Below are 18,979 nucleotides of genomic sequence, written 5' to 3'. Positions count from 1 at the left end.
CAATCCAGTTCTTGACTTTTCACCTTTGGTTCAGTTTTGTCCATGTTGTTATTTGTCACATTTTTATCCCACCCTTCCTCCAAGGAGCTGAGTGCGGCATAACTGTTTCTGCCCTCCACCATTTTATCCTCACATCAACCCTGTGAGGTAGGCCTGGGAGAGAGAATAACCAGGCCATGGTCACCCATGAAGTTTTGTGACTAAGAGGGTGTGAGCGCCCTAAACCACTAGGCTGCAATAGCTGTTAGTCAACACTATGGTGTTATATGCAATTTATCATGTTCTTGACATACATTATTTATAAGTGCAATATGCATACGTCATCCTGATTTCTTGTCATATGTTTAATGTTGGACATGCGTGCATTTTGAGAGGTGCAAGGAAGCTGTCAAGTGAAAATAAAGAACCGTGACTATAGTTTGTACAAGGGAGAAGATAGATCAAAACAGGAATACAAGTGGCACAGGTGAGAAACTCAGAATCGTCCCTGAGCCATGTATTTATTGCAAATCCTTCCTTAGTGGAGGAACTTCTCACTTCCTTCCCTCTTGGTCCCCAATCCTAATTTAGAAACCCCTTGATCTGTAGCCTGAAACCCAAAGTCTGATGGAGAAAGAGACAGGTAATCCCAGCCTTAACTTCACTTGAATAATTTTCTTTGTTTCGTAGATTTGCCAAAACGTCAAACTTCTCCCCATTCTTTCTTCCTTAACTCGTTCCTTCTGATTTTCCCGGTGACTGTCTTCGGCAATTCCTGGACAAATTCCACCTAGAGAAGAAAGGAACAAGGAACATTGACTTGTCAGAATATAGAAAAAAGCCACTGGTTCAGAATGGTGGACGGGCCTGTGTTCACAGTTTCACATAAAGCAGAGTGTCCTACTCTGGCCCTCCAGATGTTCATCAACCCCTGAATGCTGGCAGGGTTTTCTGTGTCACTCTATCTTTCTCAGGCGAAAGGAGTGCTATGGATGCTTTATTTGATAAGGAAATTCTGACTAGTGATTTCTAGGCTCTTCCCCTTGTCTCTGGATATGCCTCCATTGACTGAGCATACTTACCTTCCTTGGATATTTGTATGGGGCGGTCACCTTCTTGACGTGTTCTTGAAGATCGTGAGTCAATTTTTCCTTATCGTGGGCGATGTAGTTCATAGATAAGACGACAAAAGCCTTCACTACCTGCAAGAAGAAGGTGGCACAAGCAGCGATGCTCAGATACGTTGTCGCCTTGCTTTCCTCCTTAGACCCTGATGTGGCGCTTCCCCTCCCTGCGCAGGGCCCCTGGGCGATGGAACCTTCCCTCCCTCCCTGTCCTGGGGGTTGTCCTCCCCAGAGATGTTCTTTTCCAATTGGCCCAAGGGGCCAAGAAACAATTTAGCCCACAGGGCGCCTGGTGTTGAAGGCTGCCCCCTCTGGTTTCTCCAGCTGTCTCTTCCCTAAACCCCCTGCGTGTCAGGCCCCGCCCCGCCGCAGTTGCCTCACTAACAGCCGGGGTTGGCTAGACAGCTGACGCACCACACCCAGTTGCCTCACTGGACGAGCGACTGCTGCCTGACGGGAGGTGGCCCTGGCACACCCTCCCAACGCAACCTCCTCACGAGCTGTCTGGCCCTTCCACCACTCCACACCCCTCCCACGTCACCCTGCTGCAGCGGCAGCTCCTGAGCTTCCCTTTGCTCTCCCTTAAATCCCCTTCCCAGACTCAAAACCCTCCCCCTGCCCAGCTGCAGCGCGTCCATGCCGAGCCGATCGGGCTCAGCTGCACTCCGGGCGCGGCCGGAGCTACGGAGCTTCGTTTCTTCGAAGCATCCTCATGTCGAAACTTCGATGCGTTGCCGCGCCGGTCCCAAGGAACCCCCCTGCCCAGCCGACCTCCAGATCACCGGCTTCAGTCCGGGCGCGGGGACAGATACTATCGCTCCGCCCGCGCCCGGACACCTGAGACATTCCTCAAACTTTCTAAAGGTAAAGGTAGTCCCCTGTGCAGGCACCAGATCGTTACTGACCTTGGGGGGTGAAGTCACGTTGCAACATTTACAGGGTAGACTCTGTTTACGCGGTGGTTTTCCACTGCCTTCCCAGTTATCTATGCTTTACCCCCAGCAACTTGGGATCTCATTTTATTGACTTGGGAAGGATGGAAGGCCGAGAGAGCCTTGAGCTACCTGAAACTCAGGCTCATTCCGCACATGCAGAATAATGCACTTTCAAACTGCTTTCAGTGCTCTTTAAAGCTGTGCGGAATAGCAAAATCCACTTGCAAACAGTTGTGAAAGTGGTTTGAAAACGCATTATTTTGCGTGTGCGGAAGGGGCCTCAGGCTGTGAGCAGAGTACTTACCACTTTGCGTCAAGAACTGCAGTACTTACCACTTTGCGTCAAGGGCTCTCTGAAATTTTCTAGGAGCTTTTAAAATTAAATGGCCAGAACAGATCTTTCTAAGAAGTTATCGAGGGCAGGGGACCGATCTCCTGACGGCTTTACTAACCCGTCCCTTGTTGGAATGACCATTTTCCATTCCATTCTTGGCCACTATATTGATTTCTTCGTTCTTATTTTTGGACTATCAGTGCAGACTGCCAGAAGTCTCTCCCTATCCTAGTTTGTACTGTGAAATTTGATGCAATGTTGCTGGGAGATCCAGACAGCTTTCTTTTGAGTGCTGGTTTTGTATACCTCCCTGCGTTTCCTCTGAGAAAAGTGGCTTTCTACATGTTTTAGAGATTCAGTAAATTAAATAATGTTATAGATCAATTGTGGCTCGTGTACTGCATCGCGGGGGGGGGGGGGGGTTCTAGCTCCCACTGCTGAGCACCATTGGAGGGGCATGGCTACAGAACCTGGTGCGAAGTGGAATCCCTCCCAGGTCTGACCACGTGGGCCATGGACCTAGAAAAGCACCAGTCAGATTTGTATCGCATATACCTCCAACCTTATCAGTTCAGATACGCATCCCTCATTGGTCAGGATGGTTAGAAGCAAGTGTAATTTGCACTGTGGGTTCCCAAGGATTTGAGCATGAAGGTGGTGCAGGTTTCTGTCTGCATTTCTCCCCGATTGAGCCCCAAGGGTAGGGCAGAGACCCAGAGAGGCCGCTGGCCATTCTCATTACCTCTCCTCTGAGCGGGTCTGGGCTGCTCACGGCAGCCGCTTCTGCGACCGCCGGGTGCTCTAAAAGAGCGCTTTCCACTTCAAACGGTCCGATGCGATACCTAAGGAAGGCCAGGAAAGACAATCAGCATAGAGGGGAAATTTACCAGCTAGAGGAAACGCGCAGCATTCTAAATGCCTTTTTTCCTGGAGTATTTATCTTGACAAGAGGTAAGAAAAGGAAGAATGTATTAGCTGCCTTTGGGGACGCATAGGAGTCCTACAGAATTTAGGCCACAAAGGAGTTGTGGCTGAATTTTGCAGACCAGCCCGGTGCTAAATAGTCTGTTTTAGTTTTTGTACATCTTTACTGGTGGTTAAAAGTAGTGAGGATAACAAGAACAGAACAACAGCATTTCCAGACCTTTGTTCACACCATCTCAAGTGATACGCAAGATTTTTCCTTTCTTGCATATGGAGAAGTTATCGCAAATAAATATTATTTCATCTTTGAAGACACACTAATGTTGGACTGGATGCTGCTAGGTCTGTATGGCTTCTGCAGTTTGTAAGGTTCTTTCCCTGACACCGATTCCTTCTCTCGTTCCCAAGAACATGTGACTGCAAAGGAAGGGGGATCCAGTCAGGTGTATGGATCCCAAGCATCAAGAACCTCAGTATTCTTGGGAATAGCTTGGGGAGGCCCAGGATTTTTCCAAGGGTTGGGGTTTTTTGCGGGAGGGAGATGATTATGAGTTGAACCAGGTGGGGGCTAATCTATCAGTGGTTGGTTTGTTTTTAAATCAAAGACACGTCCATTCTCTTCTGGCTAAAATTAGTTTTACGCATTTGGACTGAGCAGTAGCAAATGCCTTCTTTTTTTAAAACAAAGTATTGCGTGGTTCTGGTGGGTTTTCTGGGCTGTGTGGCCGTGGTCTGGTGGATCTTTTTCCTAACGTTTCACCTACATCTGTGGCTGGCATCTTCAGAGGTGTATCGCAGAGGGAAGTCTGTTTCACACTGCGTCCAGTGTCTTCCCTCTGTGATACACCTCTGAAGATGGCAGCCACAGATGCAGGCGAAACGATAGGAACAAGATCCACCAGACCATGGCCACACAGACAACCCGGAAAACCCACCACAACCAGTTGAATCCGGCCGTGAAAGCCTTCGACAATACAAAGTATTGAGTGTTTTAAATTAGTTTCCTTTCCTTGGTGTTTGTTTTGGGCTGTGTTCTTGTGGGGCTTTAGGATATCTAACTTGAATTCCCTTCGGGTGAAGGAAAGCGGTATCAAAGTGTTTTAAAATACACAAATAAATCTAAAGCAGAATATGAAAATGTTAGGTTGGTTATGCAAACATCCTCCCAGGAAACCCGCCCTCCTAAAGGACTAAAACGAACCCTGAAGAATTGATGATATCGTCACTTCTTCCGACAAACCAAACGTATCCATCCTTATCTTTCTTTCCTCTGTCCCCTGTAATGTAAAATGGGCCGCGTTCCGTTGCCGCTGTTTTCTCTGGGTTATCCTAATGAAACATTTCAGGAGGAGGAGGATTAACCACGGATACATTGGAATTTCCAACTCAATTGCAGTCTGTGTCAAATTGGAATGGTCCAACCCAAGTTTTTTGGTCCAAACTTGAGTTTATGATGTCTGCAGCTTTGACATGTGGACCTCAGTACCATTTTAGAGAAGCGTCCTGTCGTTCAAAAAGGCCGCAATCCCATGGTGTAGCAGGAACAGGAAACTTTGTAATCGTCCCGCACCCTTTCAAACTCCAGAAGAGCCAAAAGGGATTTTTACATGGCTTTATTTATTCATTTGACTCGCATGCCTCTCTCCCTACCTTAGCAGGCGTAGAGTGGCCACCAACACATTCCTACCAATACCATCCTGTATAAAACCAATAAAACAATGCAACACTCCACCGTGCTTAAATAATTAGCTGGAGGAAAAGAGAGGGAAACAAAGCGACAAGGAAGAAGAAGAGTTTTGATTTATATCCTCCCTTTCTCTCCTGTAAGGAGACTCAAAGGGGCTTATTTTCCCCTTTTCCTTCCCCTTTTCCACAACAAACACCCTGTGAGGTGGGTGGGACTGAGAGAGCTCAGAAGAACTGTGACTACTAGCCCAAGGTCACCCAGCTGGCGTGTGTTGGAGTGCACAAGCTAATCTGGTTCACCAGATAAACCTCCACAGCTCAACTGGCAGAGTGGGGAATCAAACCCAGTTCTCCAGATTAGAGTGCACCTGCCGTTAACCACTACACCACACTGGAAGGTGAGGGAGGAAGAGGAATTGAGCCCTGGCTGCCCCCATGGATAGACCTGGCAGAACAGCTCTGTCTTATTTGCTACAACAGAGTCAGGCATCCAGCGTGCAGACTTGCGGACACCATAATATCTAGATTAGCCTTCATTTCTGTGGAGAAAAGGACAAGGTCGCAAAACGTGAGTTATCTCTAAATAACAAAATCTATGTATCATTTTCTTTGGGGCGGGAAAGTGTAAAACCTTTGCATTTGTTGAATGACAGCAAGTTCTCCTCTGTTTTGAACATTTGAAATCATGTTTTACTTAAGAAACTGAGGGGTGTCAAAATCATAGTGTTATCTCCGTTAGGAAATGGATCCACCTGAGGTTCTTGAGATGGTATGTGGACTAGGGCAGTGGTGGCGAACCTATGGCACAGGTGCCAGAGGTGGCACTCAGAGCCCTCTCTGTGGGCACGCGCAAACAGAGTCGCCTCCCCTCACACATCTAGGCTGGCCTGGGCCGCTGGGCTTAATTATTAGCATTAAACCTAAGACCTAGTTTTGGAGAAGCAGTGTAGGTAACCCTGTTAAGCGCTGTTAAACCCCACTGATTTTCATTCGAAGAACTAAAGCACGATCCTTTACCTGGGAGTAAGCTCGGTTGCTGACAATGGGGCTTGCTTCTGTGTAAACCCTCCTAGTGTCGTGATTCACTCATTGAAAGAGTTGCACAGTTGCTTCAAAGCACCGACTACCACGAAGCTTACTCCCGAGTAATGCATACCTCAGAGCCAACTGTTTTTTCTAAACTAAAACCTCAGTATTCAGGTTAAATTGCCGTGTTGGCACTTGGTGATAAATAAGTGGGTTTGGGGTTGCAATTTGGGCACTCGGTCTCGAAAAGGTTTGCCATCCCTGAACTAGGGTCCCTTGGGCATTGGCCGCTGACCCTGGCAAGCCAGAAAAAGGACAGGTTCTTTGTATCCCCTATGGGGGGGAGGGGAGGAGTGAAGATGGCGGACCCGCCGAGCGTCTCTCCGGAGGAGCCCTGGGCCAGGAAGGTGGACCCATCCTTTAGTGACAACAGGTTGGATCCTGCACTCTTTGTGGAAAGCAGGAGGAAAGGGAGTGTTGTGTCTCGGGCAAACAGCATCGGCTCCACCAGTGCCTCTTCTGTACCAAATACAGATGACGAAGACTCGGATTACCAGCAGGAGACCTATAAAGAAATATACAAAGACCGCCGCCGTCGTGCTCACACCCAGGCAGAGCAAAAGAGGCGGGATGCCATTAAGAAAGGCTACGATGACCTGCAAGCAATTGTGCCCATGTGCCAGCAGCAGGATTTCTCAATAGGCACCCAGAAGCTAAGCAAGGCAGCTGTGCTACAGAAGACTATTGACTACATTCAGTTCTTGCACAAGGAAAAGAAGAAGCAGGAAGAAGAGGTCTCCACGCTCCGGAAAGATGTGATGGCCTTGAAAATCATGAAAATAAACTATGAACAGATTGTCAAAGCTCATCAGGACAACCCCAACGAGGGGAAGAACCAGGTCTCTGACCAGGTGAAATTCAATGTTTTCCAGGGTATCATGGACTCCCTTTTCCAGTCCTTCAATGCCTCTATCTCTGTATGCCCTACGTAGCCATTGCTTTTCCCCAGTGCATAGGTGGATTTCTTACAATATAACATGAGAAAAAGCCAAGAGGTCTCTCGGGCTTCACTTTGATGGCGATATCCCCTTCCTCTTCTGGAGGCAGAACGTTTGCGTTTTCATCTACGATCTGGAAGGAGAGAAGTATAGCGCTGATTCCAGTCTTGTTTGTTCCTGCTGTAATTTAGCACACTTTTTAAAAAAGCAGGTACATTTAACTAACCTGGACATCATAGGGGGAGCACGGTTTCCCCATTGAACCAGGTTTGATTTTCATCCCTCTGAGAGTCGAACAAATCATACCCTATTTGGGAGAAGAGCAGTTTTCTCAGTGGTGTGGAGGACACAGGAAGGCCAAACCCCACGCAGGTTTATTCTTATTCACAACAGTGTTTACTTTGAGTCCAAAATAAATATGCCTAGGACTGTAGCTGTGAAATATTTAGATAGCCTGGGGCATAGCCAAACAGGCATTTCGTTTTTCACAGGGTTTCTCCTAGTCTGCTGCCATTCAGAGCAGACAAATCAGGCCGTCTCTCGAGAAGGAAGCTGCGTCCCATGGCGTGAAATGTCCTTTGAGGCATAAAAAACACACCAGACGTAATGTTTGTGCACCTACTGTTTCTGTCTGCCCATACATTTCATGGATGTCCAGGCCCGTCTTGCTTTTCCACTGCTCCATAACTTCCGGGTTCAGCGGCTCCCCTCCACTTACGCAGTACTTCAGGCTCATGAATTTGTAGCTGAAAGAGGATGCGGAGTCTGGTTAAGGCCAAACTTCTAGAGTATGTTAGAAATGCGGTGTCGAATTGGCACCTGGTGCAATGCGAAGGAATGTCTGAGACCCCTTCCGCACACGCAGAATAATGCACTTTCAATCCACTTTCAGTGTACTTTGAAGCTGGGTTTTACTGTGCGGAATAGCAAAATCCACCTTCAAACAATTGTGGAAGTGGATTGAATGTGCGTTATTCTGCACGTGCGGTCTGATTAAGACCAGAGGTTTCAATCTCTGCTCGGCCCACAAGGCTTCCTGGGTGGCCTTGTGGTAGCTGCTCCCTGACTCCACTTAGCCTACCTCATTGGGTTGTTGTGAAGATAAAAGGGGACGGCCGTGAACTAGTTGGAGGGACAGCAGGATAAAAACACCATAAGAGTTTTCCGGCAGCATCCCCAAGACGGAAAGGCTTCTTGGGAGCTGTGCTTAGCCAGGAAAGAGCAAGGAATCTTGATACTGTCATCTCGAGATACATTCAGACTGCTAGTGTGGCCAATATACTCATGATTTTTGCAGTAGAGGAAACTTGCAGGGTAGTGTGTTTCTGACATTTCTAGATCTTTGTCATTTTGGGGTGATTTAGAGAAGACGCTTTTCACAGATGCCATTATAAATGCTTAGCTATTAGTTTCAAAGACTGGTCCTGTATGGTGTAGCAGTTAACGAAACCAGGTTTAAATCCCCCCACTTAGCCAGCCGAGAATTTAACTGGGTGAAATCACACTTTCTCAGCCTAGTCTGTCTCATAGTGAGGACAAACGAAGTGAGCGAGAAATGTGAGCTGTTTGGGGTGACTTTGTGTTCGCAGTCATGGGATATGGAATGGGCTAGTGCGTAGGGAAATATGGCTCTTTCCAAAAAGCAGCATCCCTGATTACCTGGTCAGATCGTTTTGTACCAACATACGGAACAATGTAGGAGCGCCCAAGATGGCGGTAACAGGAAATCGGGAGAGAGTCTAAAAAAAGAAAGCAAAATTTGCATGCGAACATTATTGGCTGCTCTAACTCAACTTGTCAGTTTTTTGTCTTTCTCTGGGCAGAGGTCACTGGGGGCGTGAGGAGAGGTAATTGTGAATTTCCTGCATTGTGCAGGGGGTTGGAGTAGATGACCCATAGAGCCAGCATGGTGTAGTGGTTAAGAGCAGGTGGATTCTAATCTGGAGAACCGGGTTTGATTCCCCACTCCTCCTCCTGAGTGGCAGAGGCTTATCTGGTGAACCAGATGTGTTTCTGCACTTCTACATCCCTACTGGGTGACCTTGGGCTAGTCTCAGCTCTTCGGAACTCTCTCAGCCCCACCTACCTCACAAGGTGTCTGTCATGGGGAGAGGAAGGGAAAGGAGCTTGTCAGCCACCTTGAGTCTCCTTGCAGGAGAGAAAGGTGGGATACAAATCCAAACTCTTCTTCTTCCAGCTCTCTGTTTGTATACTTTTAATTGCAGAAGCAACAGCACATCATGCTAACCATGCTGAATCATCATACCGAAGTTACAAAATACGGCTTAGAAGGGTTGGGTCTAGAAAATTCGATCTCTAATGGAGTATTATTAAATATTTGACCATCTCACAACTCTTGTACACAATTCTTGTACACAAGCTGATTGACTGGTAATGTCAGGGGCTGAAGGGGAGGGAGGGAGGGGAGGGGAGGTGGTGAGGGCTGGCATGCAAGGGAGGGGAGGGAGGGGGCTGGCATCTGGACATGGCCCACCCACCCTAGCGGAGGGAGAGGGAGGGGAGGCATGCAAGGGAAGGGGGGAGGGAAAGCATGCAAGGGAAGGGGAGGGAGGGGGCCTGGCATCTGGACATGGCCCACCCACCCTAGTGGAGGGAGAGGGAGGGGAGGCATGCAAGGGAAGGGGAGGGAGGGGTGGCATGCAAGGGAGGGGAGGGAGGGGCAATATGCAGACGGCCAGTGTTAGACTCAGAAAATCTGCATATTGCCTGTCCAAGTCTAATGGGGGTATTGTACAGTATTCTGCCATATCGCAATATTCTAACCTAGATGGAGTGTTGGACTAAGAAAACCTGTTTGCCGCCACTCCAGACGTGTGTGAGGCTACTCATGGCAGGAGCAATAAAAGAAAACAGATAATAAAAAGAGGTCAGCAAAAGAAATCACACCAATAAAAACACGCCAAACCTACCAAACAACAAGCCAGCGCATAAAAACAGTTGAACAAGCAGAGGAGCCTCAAACCCAGCTGCCTGCAGCCTTGGAGCCTCTTGGAAGCTCATGGCGAGCACGAATGGAAATTAAAATAGCACAAATGTCATTATTCCTCTTCCCGTTCAATCCTGACTGCTGGCAGAATTATGAAAGGGGTCTAGGCAGAGTCATCTTACATTCAGGATGGTCGTCGATTCCACTTGTGGCAGGTGGTGGATAAAGATGCAAGTCCCGAGAGCCCAGGGGTCAAAGAGAGATCCTATCGAAGCCACCACCCAGCCCGTATCTGCTGTGCACCACATTGTATCCGAAGGAGTTAAGTCCAGCCAGTATCTGATTGAACAGAGGGAGAGGAGGTTTGTCATAAAGGACATTTGCAGGACTGGACATATATCAAAGAAAGCTAGTGTCCGTACCTGTCATTCCTGATGGGTCGGAAACCCAGGCTCCCTTGAGTGTGCTCAGCCATCTTGGGCGAACCTGTTGTCCCGCTGGTAAAGAAAGCCATCATTGGGTCTTGGAGCTTTGTTTTCACACAGGTGTGGTCAGCGGATGCCTCTCTGTGAAAGAGACAGCATCACGGTGGTGAAAGTATCTGTCTTTCTACAGAGCTCCCAACATCCTTGTGAGGTCAGCTGGACTAAGTGTAAATGACCTGGGCAAAATTTAAGACATTTCAGTTCCTTAAATCAGAGTTTGACTCAGATAAATACTGGTTGTGAGGAGTGAAGAATTATTATTATTATTATTATTATTATTATTATTATTATTATTATTATTATTATTATTATTATTAGGATTTATATTCCCCCTTTCAAAAGGGCTTACAAATCTCAAAGGGGCTTATAATCTCCTTTCCCCCCCACCCCACAACAAACACCCTGTGAGGTGGGTGGGGCTGAGAGAGCTCCGAAAAGCTGTGACTAGTCCAAGGTCACCCAGCTGGCGTGTGTGGGAGTGCACAGGCTAATCTGAATTCCCCGGATAAGCCTCCACAACTCAAGCGGCAGAGCTGGGAATCAAACCCGGTTCCTCCAGATCAGAGTGCACCTGCTCTTAGCCACTGCTCTTAGCCACTACGCCACTGCTACTCCCAAATTTAAGCTAAGTATTTTAGGCCGATGTGAACCCAGGCAAAATATGTCAAAATATAGTTGTGTGGCTGCATTTGTGTCTTTCTTCCTATGCAAATGTGGATTAAGAAGCCTAGCTTGAAAAAGGAGGAGGAGGAGGCCTCCTTTCCCTTCCTCTCCCCTTGTGAGGCAGGTGGGCCTGAGAGAGTTCTGAAGAACTGTGACTAGCCCAAGGTCACCCAGCAAGAATGCAGGAGTGCGGAAACACATCTGGTTCACCAGATACGCCTCTTCCACTCAGGTGGAGGAGTGGGGAATCAAACCCTGTTCTGCAGATTAGAATCCACCTGCTCTTAGCCGCTACACCATGCTGGCTCTGGTACAATATATATACTCCTTCCCCTAGACAGCAGTTCAGCATGGCTTCATTTTTCTTCATTTATCATTCTGGCTTCATTAAGTGCACCTGCTCTTAACCACTACGATTAAGTGCACCACTACAGATTAAGTGCACCTGCTCTTAACCACTACGCCATGCTGGCTCTGGTACTCTCTTCTCAAGTATATCAGGCTCCCGATTTGGATTGGAGCACACCGGGGGCGGGGAGGGGGAAAGAACTTTAGCCTTCCCCCCCCCCCTGTTTTGTTGACTTGAAAGGGTCTCAGGGGGTGCTGTTTGCTCCATTGGTGACAGCGTGCCCATTTAGGCAGAAAGAATCAGGGGGCTGTCTATCTCCCATGTGAGAGGACCACACCCATTCAGCAGTGAAGCTTGTTGAGTGACCTTTAACCAGTCACTGTTTCTTCACTTAAACAACCTCGCAGGGTTGTTGTGAGGTTAAAGCAAAGGAAAGGAGAAGCGGCCTCCTTGCGTACAGGCTGGGGCAAAAGCAGAAAACACAATGAGGACGACTCACTTGCAGAGGCCGCTGAAGTTCAGCCACCCATCCCTTGTGCCTTCAGATACCAACAGTTTGGTTTTCAGGGAGTGGCCCTCGGCCGCGACGGCATCCACCACGGGCGCCAAAGCATCAGTGGTGATGACACACTTGGCCTTGGAAAACCGGAGCCTGTACTGAATGTCTTTGGCTGTTAATTGGGGGATTCCAGGGATGGCGACAATTCCTACCAGAGCAAGACAGAAATGCGGAAGACAGCTGACATCGTGGACTTCGTAGTTTGAATGGTACCTTGTTGCTGAACCATGGGCCATTGAGTAGAATGGAACTTTCCCGGGCTAGGTGGCCGTGGTCTGGTAGTTTTTTCTCCTGCCATTTTGCCTGCATCTAGACGCGGGTGAAAGGAGCAGATCACGACTACGCAGCCCCCAAAACCCACAACAGCTGGTTGATTCTGGCTGTGGAAGCCTTTGATGATATATAGAATGAACCTTTATTTAATTTTGTGATTGTCCTAATCCAGGGGTCTGCAACCTGCGGCTCTCCAGATGTTCATGGACTACAGCTCCCATCAGCCCCTGCCAGCATGGCCAATTGGGATTGTAGTCCCAATTGCAAACCCCTGTGACCTAATCCAACGTGAAAATTCAGCTTCCTTCCATGGCGCCTTCACCTTGGGGGCAAAATGGCTACCATTCGTCCCTCTCCCACCCAGTGGTGGGATCCAAAATTTTTAATAACAGGTTCCCATGGTGGTGGGATTCAAACTGAGGCGTAGCGCCAATGGGGCTGGGTGGGCCACGACGGGGGCGGGGCATTCCTGGGCGGGGCTGTGGCAAGGATGCAGCCGCTGCGCCAGTCCTTGGGCAGGAAACGAATGCACGTAGGTGCAGGCTGCCACACATGCCGGTGCACCTCCTGCTAGACTGATTCAAGTTCTGCGCACTACTGCTGAGAGGAGGGGCGTAACCAAGGCAAAAATCACGTGGCAAAATCACCCATTAGTAAGCCCCTCTCGGCACACACAAATAGTTAGTAACCTATTCTCGGGAACCTGTGAGAACCTGCTGGATCCCACCTCTGCTCCCACCCCACCCCAGTTGTATTATTTGTTAGAAATATGGTTTAAACTGATGACTGCGTTTGCACCTAAACTGCCTGGGAACAGCAGACATTTTCCAAAGGTAGTAACCAGGATGAAAACAGCGGTGCATGGAGATTAAACAACCCCCTCTCCTTCCAACTTCTTCGAGACTGCATCACCCCATATGTCCCTGTACGGCCTCTTCGATCAGTTGAGGCCAACCTACTAGTGGTCCCTGGCCCCTCGGTGATGCGGCTGGCCTCCACACGGACCAGGGCCGGCCTGGTGGAACGCTCTGCCTCCAACTGTCCGGGGCCTGCGGGACCTTGGTGAGTTCTGCAGGGCCTGTAAGACGGAGCTGTTCCGCCGGGCCTTTGGAGGAACCGGCCGCTGATGGTGCTCCCTTCCCGCCCCTTTCATGACCCTCTACATCTGGGACGTTTGTCATTCCACGGGACCTGCCATTCCTCCCTCTTGGGGAGAGGATTTTGAATATGGAGCTGCTGGACGCCATTTATATTTATGCTAGTATTTTTGTATTGTATTTATGAGATTTAGCTTTTACTGTTTTATCACTGCTTTTAAAGATTTAGCCATTTTATGTTATATTATGTTTATTGTTGTACACCGCCCGGAGCCCCTCGGGGATAGGGCGGTATAAAAATATAATAAACAAACAAACAAACAAACTTCTACACCCCTATTAAGCAGATGATATGTTACACCCTGATGCAGGGTTGATACTTGGATGAGAGACCACCAAGGAAACCTCCGCAGAGGAAGGCAATGGCAGACCACCTCTGCTTCACACTTGCCTTGAAAGCCCCAGGCTGGGGTCACCATGAGTCATTTGCAACTTGTTGGCAGACAATTATAACTAGTATTATTGGGCTGTATTCTGACATCACAGGATGAGAGGTGGCATGGCATAGTAGCCCTATCGGATCAGATCCTGGCAGCTAAGCAAGATTGGTACTTAAATGGGAGATCACCGAGGAAGACTCTGAAGAGGAAGACACTGGCCAACCCACCTCTGCTTCTCTCTTGCCTTCAAAGCCAGTTGCAACGTGAAGGCGCTGACTTGCATATTGAGCACTCAGCTTGCCTGCGGTGGTCGCACTTGGCGTGTGACGTCCGGAACAGTCCCCTGCCGCAGCTGTCCAGCAAACCAACGTTCCGTTATGTTCTGCTGGCTTCTGCCACCTTTTTTACTGACCTGTCCTCATGCAAGCCACAGTCACCAGCCACCATTCTGGGATGCGGGGGAGGATGACGAGGACCCTGTCTCCTTTTCGCAGCCCGCAGCGGTCCGAGAGGACGTTGGCCGCTTTCCTGGACTGGACTCCGAGCTCCTCAAAGCTCCACCTCACTTCCCCTCCTCTGCCGTTGATCCACCACAACGCTGGGTTGGGAGGTCTCTTCCCGTCCTGTGCAACGGACACACGTGGGTGTGGAAAGCGAGATGGTTTGTGTGGTTCTTAATGGAACGCCTCTACACATCTTTGTGCCTACAAATAGCTCCCCAATTCCCTCTCCCATCAGGATCCCAGCAATAACCAGACTCTTGGTTTCAGAAATCGCTTTATTGACAGGTTATGCTGGGCAGAAACTACCTGTCTGCGTTAACCTCCCACACCTCAATTCGTGTCTGAGTCAGGGTCTCCTATTAGGCTGCTGCTTAAAACTGTATTTCTGGGTTTGGGTTTATTTATAGTTTTTGGCGGGGAGGGCCTCATGATCAGATATTTACTTAGACAGGCCTGGGTAAACTGAAGAACAGGGCGTGCCGGACAACACCTTTTCTGGTGCCCGCGAGTGTTTTCAGAATCAGCTAGGGCAATGATATAGAACCTATGGCACGGGTGCCAGAGGTGGCACTCGAAGCCCTCCCTGTGGGCATGCATACACAGAGTTCATCATGTGGAGGGCGGAAAATCACCCCCCACACACACACACATCTAGGCTGGCCTGAGCCACTGAGCATGACGTATGCGCACCGTGGTGAGCAGGGAGAACTCGGCTGGTGGGCCTGGTGCCTGTGCTCCAGGTGGCTGCTGCCCAAGGGGGGGGGGGCACAGAGGAGGTAGAGATGCTAGGGAGGCACAGAGTAGTGCACATGGGACTTGCTGGAGGCTAGAGCAGGCTGGCCCCGGCTCGAGCGGGTGGGGCGGAGGAGGAGGGAGCCAACCAGTTTTTTCTAAACTAAAACCTCAGCATTCCAGTTAAATTGCCCGGTTGGCACTTTGCGATAAATATGTGGAGTTTGGGTTGCAATTTGGGCACTCAGTCTCAAAAAGTTCGCCATCACTGAGCTAGGGCTTTTGCCCAACAAGGCTTCTGATTGAAATTTAATTGGCTGTTCTAGTTTTTTTTTAAATTTTGCTTTGGCACAAGCTGCCACCACACTGCAACACCTTGAGCTGTGTTACTGACGTTAAGCTGTGTTGATCCTTTTGTGGCAGGCTCCGCCTCCTGCGGCAGCCATTTTGTTGCTATGCCCGCCATGCCGTGTCAGAATTCAAAAAGGTTGGGGAACCCTATTGTAGAAGAACAGTTTTACCTTTTCCATTTGGGACCACTGATCCAGCACGTCACTTGCATAGTTAAAGTATTCTGGCAGTTGCTGGCCTCCGTGGCTAAGGACTCCATACTTTGCAGAAATTGGAGCGCTAAGCAGCTGACGGTGTCCTCGAAATAACCCAGGAGGAGACTGACGTTTCCAGAAAGATGAGAGGATTTGTGATTTCAGCAACGTTTTCATGGTAGAAAAATTAGATCTTGGCATCAAAGTTAGCAAAATCATCTAGGAAAACGTTACGAAGGGAAGCAGATATTATTTTGTCATACGTCTACCAGTAAATTAAAGTGATACTGGTATAAAGTACAAATAAATAAACACTCCACCATACCTATAAGTCTGCGATCCTATTATAAACACATCCGAGTTAAAGTGCAAAGTGATTGAATAAAACGCTAAAAGGGAAAGGCGCAGAAATGTGCAGTTAACATGGATGCCTACAACATACAGCACAAAAATACAGAGAGTCCTAAAACACAGTACAAAAATGCTGATAGAATATTCTCAGTCAAGAGTCCCATGAAATATATCTCCTAATGGACAAGAGATCTACGGCCAAGTCCCTCATGAAACACAACCCCCAAGAGCAGGGTATTGCCGATCAATAAGAATGATCCAAGAGAGGATTCTCAAGGAGAGTTTAGATCAATTTGCTGGCTGGTTGCCAGCTAAAGACAGCGTTTATTTATTTACATGTCTACAAGGAACCATGAGGTCATTTGTTTGTTTAATGATGTTTCTAGCGCTGGTCCTTGTAAATCACTGTCTTTGGCTTGTAGAGAATATGTTGGGAATTCTTTATAAAATCTCTGTGCGTGTGGTCTGCTATGAGCTTCTTTTCCATGCCCCCCGCTCCTTTAATTGCTTGTATTGTTGCAAGAACAGAGCAGCATGAGTTCCGTCAATATCAGGGGAGGAGCTGTGTCTCAGTGGCAGAGCATCCAAAGGTCCCAGGTTTGATTCCCGGAAACTCCAGTTAAAAGATTTGATAGTTACGGTGATGTGAAAGACCCCAGAGAGCTGTTTGAGTAGACCATACTGCCTTTCATGGAGCAATGGCCTGTTTCAATATAAGGCAGCTGTCAGAATCCCAAAAACTGAGACAAACTCATTTGTAAGAACAGCAGTTTATTCAGAGTTGTGGATCTTCTCTGGACAAAGCCAGAACTGATTTTGCCCGTGCAAAATCCAGTAATTAAAACAGCTTGCACCCCCCCACCCCCATCCTGGGAAAGCACGCCTAAAAGTAACTGTAAGAAAGATAACAGTGAAGATGCCCAGCCACTGACCTTGGCCAGCACCTGGTAGTGAAATCACACAGAAGAAACAGTCAAAAGGCAGACTGTAACGCATTAACCCATTCCACTACCCCCCCCCCTCATACAGAAAGCAGCATAATCAAATCCCCAATTCTGACAGGCCTCCTGACAGCAGCATCGTGTCTTCATTCTATAGTGCACCATCTATCAATATTTTTTTATAAATAGAGCAATCCACATACCAGCTTAGGTTTTCTGACCAAGAAGGAGGAGGAGGAGGAGTTTGGATTTATATCTCCCTTTTCTCTCCTGTACGAGACTCAAATGGGCTTAAAACCTCCTTTCCCTCCCCCCCCCCACAACAAACACCCTGTGAGGTTGGTGGGGCTGAAAGAGCTCCGAAGAACTGTGACTAGCCCAAGGTCACCCAGCTGGCCTGTGTTGGAGTGCACAAGTTAATCTTGGTTCACCAGATAAGCCTCCACAGCCCAGGTGGCAGAGCGGGGAATCAAACCCGGTTCTCCAGATTAGAGTGCACCTGCTCTCTACACCGTGCTGGCTCTCAAATGTACATGCTGGTTTAGTAAGTGGCCCAGTTTTACAGCAAGCATCTGGCGCAGTGTGCCGAACGCCCCTTTTTCATGCAGTTTTCCTGCGCAGGGGGTTCTTGTGAATGGTCACTGCTGGGCTAATCTTATAGACAACTCTATCTAGTTATCTACAGATTCGTAGCCCACCCTTCCTCCAAGGCTGGGAGGGAGGAGGGTCTGTGGTGGCCTTTGGCCACCGGGATGTCCCTGTTTTCACCTACGAGATGCCGGTGAGGATAGCAACACTGACCTGTTAGAGCGACAGCAGCTGGAAACCTCTGGAGAAAAAGCTTCGCTGGTTATTCCGGTTTCAAGAGAAAGAGCATTGCCGCTGAGGTTGGGAAAACTCTGGACCTGCCACCAGTGTTCTCCAGCCTCGGCACATGCTGCCCTGGGAGGGACGACGCACGCAGTTGAAAGTATGCCGGAGGGCAAGGCATCGCGTGCCAGCATCTTCTAATAATTGACACGGTCCGCAAGACATAGCAGACCTTGACCTTCACGACTTTGTCTCGGTTTCTCTTTTCACCCACATTTTAAGGCAGGGGTGGGCAATTATTTTTTCCATGGGGCCGCCTAAGAAACAGAAAATATTGTGGAGGGCCGGGCCAAAAGGCTGAACTCAATTCTGCATAATAGGGGCTGATAAGTGACAGACAGGTGCACAGATCAACTTGGAATCAGTGGCAACAGTTCTGCATACAACACTATTTGGCACAAAGAATCACAGGCTTAATCTACCTGCATAGTTGTCCACTGTGACAATCAAGCAAGTGGGGAGACTTAAGTCCCTTGACCTACTTTTTTCATCGACTGGTGCTTTTGAAAGCCCCGCAGAAGCTGGTTGCCTTGGTTGCCGGCTTCTGCAGGGCTTTCAAAGGCACCTCGCTCCCCAGCAAGGCAGGGGGGGCAGTCAGGGTCATCCGGCGGGCCGGATGTGGCCCGCAGGCTGTATAATGCCCAGGTCTGTTTTAAGGGGTGTGTATACGTAACAGGATCTCAGAGGATCCTGTCTCCCAAGAACGGCTAAACCGCCCTTCCTGACTTTGCATTCTGTGGTCGCGTGTCCTTCATTAACGGCAAGTTCGGGATTGGGTTAAGAAAAGGCTGCCTTGCTTGGTGTATTTTAATGTTCAGCTGGACATATATGAACCTGTGGGTCCCTTCGGTCACCTTCAGAGGGGCTGCTGTTTTGGGTCTGCTCACCTTCGGTCCTGGGTATTTGAGAGAGCGCATCTGCTCATATATTGCTGCCTGGGCACTGAGGTTGGAGGGCGAGGCCTACCTGGCTGTCCCACCCCCTTCAAAGGTAATGGGGTTGGGGGCAGCCCGAAGGGCCTTATCAACAGTGGCCCCTTCACTGTGGAATCCTCTCCCACCAGATTCTCTTGGAGTTTGATGCCTGGCAAAGACCAGCCTTATCACCTGGGCATTTGGCTGATTCCCCTGCTACTGGGATGAAGGGGGGTGGGGGGCACAAGGTGTGCTGTACACTCCTCCAACTTTGGGGGGGGGTGATTGGGGTGGGAGTTTCAGG

General features: G+C 48.8%; 2 protein-coding genes across 3 annotated transcripts; one reads left to right on the top strand and one right to left on the bottom strand.

The window, feature by feature from the left end:
- Positions 1 to 348: 348 nt before the first annotated feature.
- On the bottom strand, positions 349 to 17,835 carry LOC125432117 (acyl-coenzyme A synthetase ACSM3, mitochondrial-like). Of its 2 annotated transcripts, XM_048495481.1 has the most exons (15): positions 17,693 to 17,835; positions 15,925 to 15,988; positions 15,576 to 15,818; positions 14,232 to 14,442; positions 11,950 to 12,157; positions 10,376 to 10,519; positions 10,136 to 10,292; positions 8,666 to 8,745; positions 7,629 to 7,752; positions 7,233 to 7,313; positions 7,038 to 7,139; positions 4,498 to 4,625; positions 3,115 to 3,214; positions 1,062 to 1,181; positions 349 to 769 (listed from the first exon to the last, which is right to left on the bottom strand). In XM_048495481.1, exons 3-15 carry the CDS (start codon positions 15,816 to 15,818, stop codon positions 683 to 685), a joined length of 1,785 nt encoding a protein of 594 aa, XP_048351438.1. In that variant the 5' UTR covers positions 15,925 to 15,988; positions 17,693 to 17,835; the 3' UTR covers positions 349 to 682. The 2 variants fall into 2 exon arrangements, with proteins under 2 accessions (XP_048351438.1, XP_048351436.1); XM_048495479.1 differs by lacking the exon at positions 15,925 to 15,988.
- Positions 6,352 to 7,000, top strand: LOC125430697 (max-like protein X). Its single transcript, XM_048492821.1, has one exon. The coding sequence runs from the start codon at positions 6,368 to 6,370 to the stop codon at positions 6,998 to 7,000; it is 633 nt and encodes a 210-aa protein (XP_048348778.1). The 5' UTR covers positions 6,352 to 6,367.
- Positions 17,836 to 18,979: the final 1,144 nt, after the last annotated feature.

The sequence above is a fragment of the Sphaerodactylus townsendi genome, linkage group LG04, assembly GCF_021028975.2.
Source record: "Sphaerodactylus townsendi isolate TG3544 linkage group LG04, MPM_Stown_v2.3, whole genome shotgun sequence".
NCBI lineage: Eukaryota > Metazoa > Chordata > Lepidosauria > Squamata > Sphaerodactylidae > Sphaerodactylus > Sphaerodactylus townsendi.
This window is presented reverse-complemented; position numbering and strand designations above follow the sequence as displayed.